The sequence below is a fragment of the Staurois parvus genome, unplaced genomic scaffold, assembly GCF_062004578.1.
Source record: "Staurois parvus isolate SC_StPar_1 unplaced genomic scaffold, SC_StPar_1.0 ptg000160l, whole genome shotgun sequence".
In the NCBI taxonomy this organism is placed as follows: Eukaryota; Metazoa; Chordata; class Amphibia; order Anura; family Ranidae; genus Staurois; species Staurois parvus.
The window spans coordinates 1,741,793-1,751,997 of record NW_028317956.1 but is presented as its reverse complement, the minus strand read 5'-3'; the positions used below and the strand labels follow the sequence as shown (position 1 = coordinate 1,751,997).

Genomic DNA, 10,205 nt, shown 5'->3' with positions numbered 1-10,205 from the left:
TGGCTTCCCTGTATGTAACCATCTATCTCTCTCTCATTTCTTAGATACCCAGAGGCAGTGAAGACATTAAACAGGCTAATTCAGTTCAAGGCAATACAAGAAAATTATATTCAAGTGCAACAATGCACAACAACCAATCAGAAATCATCTTTTCGTTAACATGACCACATTATCCTGAAATCTGATTGGCTGTTATGGGTTACTACGCTATTCACACGATCATTGTTATTTTTATTAGTTTTGCACTGTTTCACCAAAAACAATCCAGTATGTAGCAAGATATCTTTAAGAGAACCATATAAGCTGAAGGGGCAGCAGGCTTATTCAACGGAGCTGTACAGAGAGCAATAATAGCGTGCAAAGCTGGTAACTCCCCACAATCTGATTTCACTTTGCTTGCTCTGTGCCTCACTAAGGGCTGTGTCAACAGGCTTTTGTTCACAGCAGACAGGTTTTGAATCACCGTACAAGTCTATGGGAATGCAAGACCTGATAAAGCAGGTGAGATGCAGGTCAGAAGAAGGTCAACTGCACCGTCAATGAATTCCGAATGATATCAGAAACATCTCCATCTGATGTTAAATTACTGCCATCAACACAATCCCAAAGTCTGCTTGTGTTTTTATGTAAACTACAATTAAGCACCAGGAAAACCGGAAAATACCAAAAGTGCTGGATCTATGGGTTTCTACAGATGCCCCACCCCCATCCATATAGCATTAAAGCAATATATCTGACACCCTGTAACTCCCCAATGCAGAGCTCCACACCTCACCTGGCAGACATTTTATCCAAACTTTCTACAGCAGGACAAAACCCCTTAAGGGACAGCATGTCTAAAATTGATTGTTCAGTTATAGCTATACACTGGTAGGTTGTATCACTTACTGCTGCTTACACTATTTGGTCAAAAGTTTGTGGAAACCCCACCAAGTTCCTTATTTCAGGTGTTTCCAGTGAAGGGCACTGCTCATCCTATATGAATAAAACACATTTTAGACAATTGCACTTTCAACTTTTTGCCAACAGTTTGGTGAAGGCCCTTATCTGTTCCAGCATGATTGTGCCCCTGTGCACAAAGCTAGTTCCATAATACGATGAGTTTAATGTGGAGGAACTTTTGTGAAAAGTCTTGTAATCCAACATCACAACATCAGTACCTGACCTCACAAATGTTTTTTTGGCTGAATGGGCAAAAACACCCACAGATACACTCCAAGATCGTATGTAGAATCTTCCTTGCAGAGTGGAGGCTGGTATAGTGTGTGTGTGTGTGATTTGGGGGGGGGGTTAACTCCATATTAATATTAAATGGGATGCCCAACAAGCTCCTATAGGCATGATGGTCAGGTGCCCACAAACCTTTGATCATACAGTGCATATCTCACATCAACTCCAGCAGCAAGTTCAGTAAGAATTCACCCATCCACAGAATAGCTGCATCAGGTGGGTGGAGTTGGCAACTCAAATGGAAATATCCTCCTCCAGACTCAGTAAGGGGTATAAAGAAGCCAGCAAGTGACTAAAACTGCTGACTACAATATCTATTTTGAGTAGACCAAACCTTTATTTAATTAAGACAAGAACCCTAAGATAAGCTAGGCATCGGACACATGTCCCTATATGTATGAGTACCTGCCATTGGCTCAGCTGGGTCACTTCAGATTTACCACTAAATAAATATACAGTCAGGCACTATAGAGGCAGAAGAGCCAAGGCTTAACCTGCTGACTCATAGTCATCTCAGTGTCTGCTCTGATCTCACATAAAATCCTAAAAGAATCACAGTTTGTAAAAGTGCTGAACAGTACATAAATTACACATCACCATCTCATTTTGCTCTCGGCAGTGATGAGGGCAAAAGGGAACTTTGAAGAATAGTTTTGGTCCAGACCCTTCCAAAAATTTTGGTTTTATTGTGCCCCTGGTCCACAAGTTTATTTTTCCCCACCCTTGGTGCCAGAAGATTTTCCCCATGCAGGTTTCTTATTAAAAAAAAAAAAAAAGATGCCAAGAGCAGCTAGTGGTGAAAAAAAGTTCAAAAGTAGGGATCAACTGCACCCCCTTGTGGGGCTTTGTCTAACACTCATCTATATTAAGGCAGATGAATTCCTGGATGCACTTCCTGTACTGCTGCTCAGTAGGACTGTTGCTGGGATATTGACCTGGTTGTCCGAATGGTCCTTCTGCTTCTCTCATCTCCTCGTTCATCCGAGCAAGTCGCAGCCTGTGGGAATAGAGGTTCTGATGAGCTTGTGTTGTGAAAAATGAAGACAATTAATAAAATACAATTCATATCTTGCCTCAAAGTGTGTAAGGATACCACTAGTGGTACTCATAAAAGGAACAACAATATAGTATAAGTGGATACTTCTAGTTCAGGAGTCAGGGACCATATGATGGTGATTTTTCTATAGTACCTTTCACATTTATAAACTTATCTAGATATCTAATTAACAAGTATAAATATACTCAATGCTAATGAAAAGATCTGATACTTGAATGCTTTATTTCAAATGTACAAAGGATGAAGGGACATGTAATGGCAGTAGAGGAAGGTTTTTTTCTAGATTCAGTACTGTTTGACATTTGCTAAAAAGCCTGCCTAAGATTGCTAAAAAGTTCCATTAGGATATGTATTCAACACTACTTCAAAAAGCTGCTTGAAGCTTGCTGGATGCTTTGTAAATGCTAGAAAGTGATATTAAACCCCTAATTGATATGCCTCCTCTTAAGCTGGGTACACACGGGCCAAAAATCATCCGAAAACAGTCAGTTTGCCAGGAACCGGACGACTTTCGGCCCGTGTGTACAGCTTCCCATCCTACAAAAGCCTGTCTAACAAACAGCTTCTGTCGAATGGGCATACTGGAATACCAGCATCCAGACGACTTCAGATCAGCACTGCCAGCCAATGGTGGTGAGCACCGTTCAGTGTGTCCTGTTGTGGGGCAGCCCCCCTTTCAGAACACAATAGCTCAGTGGGAAGACTGCCACACTAACAGAACGTTAGAACGATCTGTAAGTTTATTTTCATTCAGCCCGCTGGGTTGAACAAAAAAAAAAAAAACTTTCTGCATGTACCCAGCTTTACTTTTTTTTGTGATGGCTTTCTTGTTTCCTCCTGTGACATCGCTTCCCCTCTCTCTCTGTAGAGGGTGTCACCATAACCTCACAGGTTCTGAAGGAGAAACCTGTGTGTGTGTGCTCCCATTTGGAGACATGAGACTATGTGGGTCCATAGAACACACACAAAGCCCAGAAGACCCATCCCCTGATCCCTCCTTCCAGCAATTTACTGACAACAGCAAGGGTCTATCACTCCGCTTCCCTTGGTAACCTCCTCTCCATCCCCTAAACTCAGCGACATGGCACAGATTGTACTGGGAATGGTGGCAGTGACTAGGTAAGTGTTTGGGAACAGGTGGGACACAGAAAGATACTGAAGCATATTTACCTTAATGACAAAAATGAATTAAGGTAAAAAATAACGCCCAGCATTTAGAACCACTTTAATTGAAGACTTACAGTAGTGATCATGAGCTATGAATGATCAACTCTCAATCAGGGTCTATAAGGCCTTTTCTGTCTGTGTATTAGCTGAACATAATGATCATAAAAGACGAAAATTAAAATGAAAACTCACAGAGTGACAATATCCGCATTAGCTGCCTGCACAGATATACTGAGTGGATCTTGTCCATCTTCATCCACAGCATGTTGATTGGCTCCTCGTTTTAAGAACAAACACACCTGGCTGAATAGGAAGCAGACACAAGGCATTAGCTCTGAGCAGACACATTAACTTGTTGTACAGCTACTGATTCTACAAGACTGCAACAAGCTCATAGGAGGATATAAACTTAACAAGCAGGCATATAAATGTGGAAGAATTTAAACAATCAGGAGCTGTATGTGGATACCATTTTTCCCTCAGTATATCACACAACTAGGAAAGTCTGAATTACTTTAAAAAAAAAAAAAAAATTCAGATAGTTTACCTATTAGTATATCCTACAGTTTTAGAGATGGAAGCAAAATTGTTAACATGCTATCTTTACAGATCTAATTATTTGAGACCTGTATTCTGGCTCCATTGCCCAGTACCTACCCAGTATGCCCCAGATATGTAGCGTGATGTATAGGTGCTCGCCCTCTAACATCTGTTTGGTTCACATCTGCACCATTCTGCAGCACAAACTCGCAGGCTATCAACGACCCCTGTGGAAATACAATGAATATATTTAATATAGTAGTAAGATCAAAGACATCAGGATACAGCACAGTACCACAAATAACGGTTATCTAGGCATCTTTTAAGAAAACATGGAGGATGCCATTACTGACTCCTTCTGAAAATACTAATTATATGGCTGTCATACTCACTTCCATCTATACTCAGTGACCCGGAACAAGTATACAAAGAAGGACTCCTGACTTTTCTACAGTTTCTTGATCTGCGTACTTGTTCTCAAACAGTGACTTAAAAGTGGTCATATACTCAGTAAAGTGACTAGTCTCAGGTGATGCACAGATTCAACAAATCCTCCAGCAAAAGTTGTACCTGATTATCTGTAGCCACCTCTACTCAACATTCATTTAAATTCCAAAATTTACACAGCTTTTCTCAACTCCAGCAGGCAGGGGGTTGGGATCTTACATCACACACTGCACAGCACAAAGAGGAGGGCTTAGTGTACTCTGAGATCTGAGAAGGGACACACCCCCTCTAAAAACCCTCATAGGAGGAACATACAGAGCTGAGGCTGCCAATCATCAACCGTGAGCTAGGGCTCCCCTTCCCCCATCCCCCTGGAACCCTTGGTGTCTGCACAGTCTTTCAGAAATTACACGAGTAGATATCAGAGGAGCCAGACTGCAGAGAGAAATTACACTCAGTTCTTTGGATTGAGGCAATTACTTACTATAGAAGGATATACTTTGTTCATTTTTCATGTCAGATACAACTACTTTAAAATGTTAATTAACACTAGAGAGTCAGTATAACAGTATGACAAATAGCATTTATGAGTTGAAGGAGGTCAGCAACGGCTGCCCACCATTTTTCTCTTTTTAGAGATTTACTTCAAAGGTTTACTATATGAATAACACAGAAAGAAAAATAATATTTTAATAACAATTATAGTTATATATGCAGATGTATATACAGTATACAGCTCTTTTCCAGTCTGCTTCTTAGAACAATAGTACCCATCACAACCGACCACCCACACACCCTAGCTGTATTGTACTTCTATAGCATCCTGCAGTTCTGTTCCTCCAGCTGTCAAACCTGTTTAGGCTCTGTGGAGGATGCGGTCACAGTTTATACAAGGCTTATGATGACATCCTCGTGTGACAGTGTTTGGGCCAAACTGTTCAGATCCAAGCACTGCATGCTCCCCCACACCTGGAAACAGTGGGTACTTGTGACAGCTCCAACAGAGAGGCAAAGGAGCACAGTGAAGATTTAAGGTATAGATTATGGGTGAGTCAAAGGTGTGCAACTAAGACTGTCACTTTGCCCTGAATAGGCAACATGACACATTTTCTTTAAAAAGGTCAAGAGTGGGATTTATACATTGTAGGGAGGATAATAAATTATATTATGGAATAGCACAAAAATATAACGGTTCATATAGGTAATCTTTCATATAGATCAAATCCTAGGCATGAAGCCTGTATCTCAGGACCACTAACTGGGGTCTCACATCACAATCTGTGTGCCCTCTGATTGTTAGAAATCATATTGCTTTCATGGGGCTCTATGAGACTCTGTCCCACAGTTGTATCAAACTGACCTTTTCATTCCATATCAATAACACTTGGGAACATGATGTGAAAAAAGGAGTAACACTTGATTTGACATCTTTCTAAGGCCCCATGCATATGAGGACGTCCAAGAGCAGAGCATCCCTTCTGTTGTTTTAGTGCACCAGGGAGAGAAAAGTGAAGTGTCCAGCCCTGCTGCAGGCAGCCTGTCAAAGTTTGCGGCAGGCCGCAGCTGGATGGGAATGTTGTACTGAGTGGTACCCACATTTAGAGCCTGAGACGAAGGTCCGGAATGCAGGTCTTCTGGACTGCTAACAAAAAGCAATTTGTATGCTCGCTGTAGTTTTTACATTACTGGTAAAATTGCCCTAAAGGTGGAGGCTAGAGATCTAAAAGACTCTCTAATAATTATACTATAGAACCCAATGACATGTAGTAATGTCTTTGCACTGGATATATGCCATTGTTGCTTACTCCTATCACAGCCTGGATTAAAGGCGTCTTGCTTTCGTCCTCATCATTCACCCAATTGACATTAGCCCCGTTGGCAAGTGCTTCAGCCATGACAGGCAGGTTCCTGGCCCGCGATGCCTTGTACATCAACAAGCCAGGGTGCAATTCCCTCAGGTCTTCAGGGTCTGACGGGTCTTGTTCAGTCTCTCCTTCTCCGCTAGACTCTTCTGAGACCTCACACTCTGAATTTACAAAGAAAGAAAAGTTGTCACTCATGAAATATACTGGACTTAAGAAAATACAGACCGTAGCTCATGTCGCCAGACAACCAAACTCTACTCTGCCTTATATGTTCAAAAGAAAAACTGACTCCACAGCACCTAGAATCTCCCTTTCCTTCTTCCACTCAAGCTCATAAAATAAAATTATTAATATAAAGAATTTATATAGAGCCAGTGTGCACAGAGCTTTACAAAATAAAGGAGACAGTACAGTTACAATACCATACAAGAGGGTTAGCAGACCATACTCGTGTGAGCTTACAAACTAAAAGGTAGAGGCTCGGGATGCAAAATGTAATAATTGTGTGGGGATGAGTTGATGAAGAAAGTAAAAGTTAAATTTTTTTTGGATAGACATGGGATAGGCTTCCCTGGAGAGATGGGATTTCAGGGATCGCCTAAAGGTGGACAGAGTAAGAGATATCTGGACAGATTGGGGCATAGAATTGCAGAGGATGGGAAAGGCTCAGGAGACGTCTTGGAGGAGAGCATGGGAGCAGGTGATTAGGGAGCTAGAGAGCAGGTCTTTGGTGGAGTAAGGGGATGGTTCAGGTGATATTTGAAATGTGATTGGTGACATAGCTCAGGGCAGAGTTGTGGACGTTTGTATGCTGTTGTTAGGATTTAAAATTAATTGGGCAAAATGCATGAAATAATATGATAGGCCTGTGAGGGCAATTTTTTTGGACACTAAATAAAGAAGACTACCAATACCATGTGGCTTCAAATTACCCCATCATATAGAAAGCACAGAGCCAGATCATGCCCATACCAAATGGAAGAAGGAATGGCACATCTTCTACTGATCTAAATTGATTGTGGTGGAGCTAGATTTTGCACCTTGAATTATACTGCAGCATATGTGGGTTAGTGCTTGTAAAGGAGACAGGGCTTCAGATGCTTCAAGAATGGTGACATTATTGTTTTGGCTTCAATGATGCTGCCCAGATGGCAAAGACAATATATGGCATTTATATGTTTTTTGCTTTTCTATTGACATATTTGCTTTCCTCTACATCTCCTTGGATAACAACCATCACTGTGTCTATCCAGCTGTAGAATTACATCAGGAAACTATTTAAACTTGATTTACTAAAGGTGAATAGGCTTTTCACTTTGCAAAGGAGATTTGCCCCAGAGTTTACTGAATGTGGTGAAGTTTCACATTGCCAAGATTATTCAATCACATGCAAGGAAAATAAAACAAAAAAAAAAATGCACTTTTGCTTGCACATGATTGAATGATGGAAGTCAACAGAGCTTCTTCTCATTCACTAAGCTCTGGAGCAAATTCCCTTCCAAAGTGAAAAGCCTATTTGACCTTTAGTAAGTCAACCCCATAATGTTACAACTATGAAAGTCATATAGAGATAGGAAGTTCTTTGTGTCCAAATGCATCCAAGTTTTAGATGTGATGGTTGCATTAGTTTCCTTTTTTAGGCTTTCTTTCTTTTATTTTCACCTAGTGATCTGGCCAGTAAGACTTGTTTTGCAGCTAGAGCTTTGAGACAAACCATTTAACACTGACAGGGATACTTTCAATGATCAGCTTTTATTTATTTATATAAAACCTTTATCTCGAAAGAAATAAAACTGCTTGCTGTAACTGATTAAAAAGTGTGAGCTGGAGTTTGGCTTTAATTTGTTAGTGTATCTAAATCTGCTGATACATCTAACACTCCAGTCACCCCACATTTTTGATTTTGGGTTTATTACAGCTTTAAATTTCTACAAGTCATGACTGATTGTAAAGGATCTGCACTGGATATTTTCTGGTTCACTGAAGCTTACACAATCATGAACTTTGCCTTTTGTATTCATTCTTTCTAACAATGTGATATATTGAACTACATTTTAACATGTGCCAATATGGCATCCAAGGGCAGAGTTTCATCCAAGGGCAATTTTCAAAAAACTACCCAAGAACAGTTGGTGGTAGTTTTAAAAAAACTTATTGCTTTAATTTCTTTTCTTGATAAAAATGATGCAAACAGAGGTGAAGATACTTTCAAAGGAATAGTAACTGTAGTGTAAATACTCACCTTCCTCTGTGACACTGTCCACTACCGAGCCAAACACCAAGACGTCATTGCTTCCATCTGTGCTTCCTCCAAGGCCGCTGTCACTGCTCAGACCTGCGGGGCCAACAAGAAAAATACCAAACCCATGTTAAAATAAAGTAGACTACAAAAATATCATTTGAACTTAGAAGGTACTACAATGAAAAAACATGTTACACTTAAAATGGTAACTGCACCTTAGCATCAAAAATCAGATCTCACCCTCTGTATCCTCCTTATTAAAACAGCCAACAGAATATCAGAGCTCAGATTCAGATGTCCTACTATTCTAATGGCTATGGCCTGCCTAGCTTTAGATCCACTGATTCTATCACAACTGGACCTTTGCAAACATCTAAAGATAAGTTAATGTATGACAGATTTATATATGCTACCTTATTTAGCATGGTTTCATTGTTTACTGTGACACTTTAGCTTGTGTCAGAGGACACCTGTATCTCTGAAATATTTGCAACACATCCACATCTTCCCGTGTTTTGACTCAAAAGTGCTGCAAGTGTACAAATATACCTGTTGATTTGTCAGTCCAATAAGTCCTTAATTCCCTGTAATGAGCCAACAACTCTACCTCTGCTGCATTAAATCCCAAGCAGTATTTTCAGGAGCTGCCCAGTTCTCTTCTTCAGGGCTACAGAACACCTCCCCCTCACCTCATCTCCATAACATGCCTGTCACCTAGCTGCTTACTATTATATCTCAATGGCTATGCTAAGTCTGCAATACTGTGCTATTTTGTGTAATGTTTAAAAACATTTATGTTTTTAATATATACAGGAAATCCAATCGGAAATATTAGATATTTAGCACAAAAATGTGATATATAGTACTCATTTGCTTAGTTGTGTCCACAGCTATTGTATAACCATAAATTAAATAACAATTCTGCCACATATGCACAAGTTTTGTATTCTGTGAACAGATCTTTGTCAATAGTGCTATTATATGCGTGTTGTAGAGATTAAAGCATTTGTATAGGCAGTTTTACTAAAATAATAAACATGTTATACTTACCTGCTTTGTGCAAGGATATTGCACAGAGCTGCCCCAAATCTCTTCTTCTGGGGTTCATCCTATTGTGGACTGTCGATCCAGGCTGTGTGCATCCATAGACACACACAGTGTGGCTTGCCCCAGCCCCCCACTTATACGATATGACTGACAGCAGCAACCAAACCAAAGGCTCCCACTGCTCTCAGCCAAGACTGTGAGAGAGGGGAGAGAAGACCTGCAGTGCTGGATTGATAAAGGACTCAAGTAAGTGTTTTGTTGTTTTTTGTTTTGGGGGGGGGGGGGGCAGCTACTGGAATGCATTGATGTAAAAACAGTTTGGTTTTAGAACCACTTTAAGTCGTATAAATCATTCAGCTGCCACAGTTACAAACTATACATTGCTCCAGATTCATATTAGGTTATATGTTGTTACTTGGCTACAAAGACAAAGATAATCCATAATAATATCATTAAGGCTGAACACCAGGCAAACAGCTGTCTCTGTCCATCCAGTTTTGAGATTTAAAAAGCTCTGTCATACAGCACATCCCTGTCTGGCAAGGGACCTAATTTTCCTCTGATGAAGTCACAGCAACACTGACAGCTCTTGTCCCTCCCCTAGCATGTG

At 40.5% G+C, this 10,205-nt stretch overlaps 1 protein-coding gene across 1 annotated transcript in view; it reads right to left on the bottom strand.

Moving 5' to 3' along the window:
• The window catches only part of ACAP3 (ArfGAP with coiled-coil, ankyrin repeat and PH domains 3), a 273,705-nt gene that overhangs the window by 15,425 nt on the left and 248,075 nt on the right, over positions 1-10,205 (bottom strand). The window contains exons 21-25 of the mRNA XM_089675961.1: positions 8,549-8,641; positions 6,247-6,467; positions 4,112-4,221; positions 3,647-3,757; positions 2,085-2,227 (exon numbers count right to left, since the gene is read on the bottom strand). Of these exons, the coding sequence (XP_089532087.1) occupies positions 2,085-2,227; positions 3,647-3,757; positions 4,112-4,221; positions 6,247-6,467; positions 8,549-8,641 (678 nt within the window). The remainder of the gene's footprint in view (positions 1-2,084; positions 2,228-3,646; positions 3,758-4,111; positions 4,222-6,246; positions 6,468-8,548; positions 8,642-10,205) is intronic.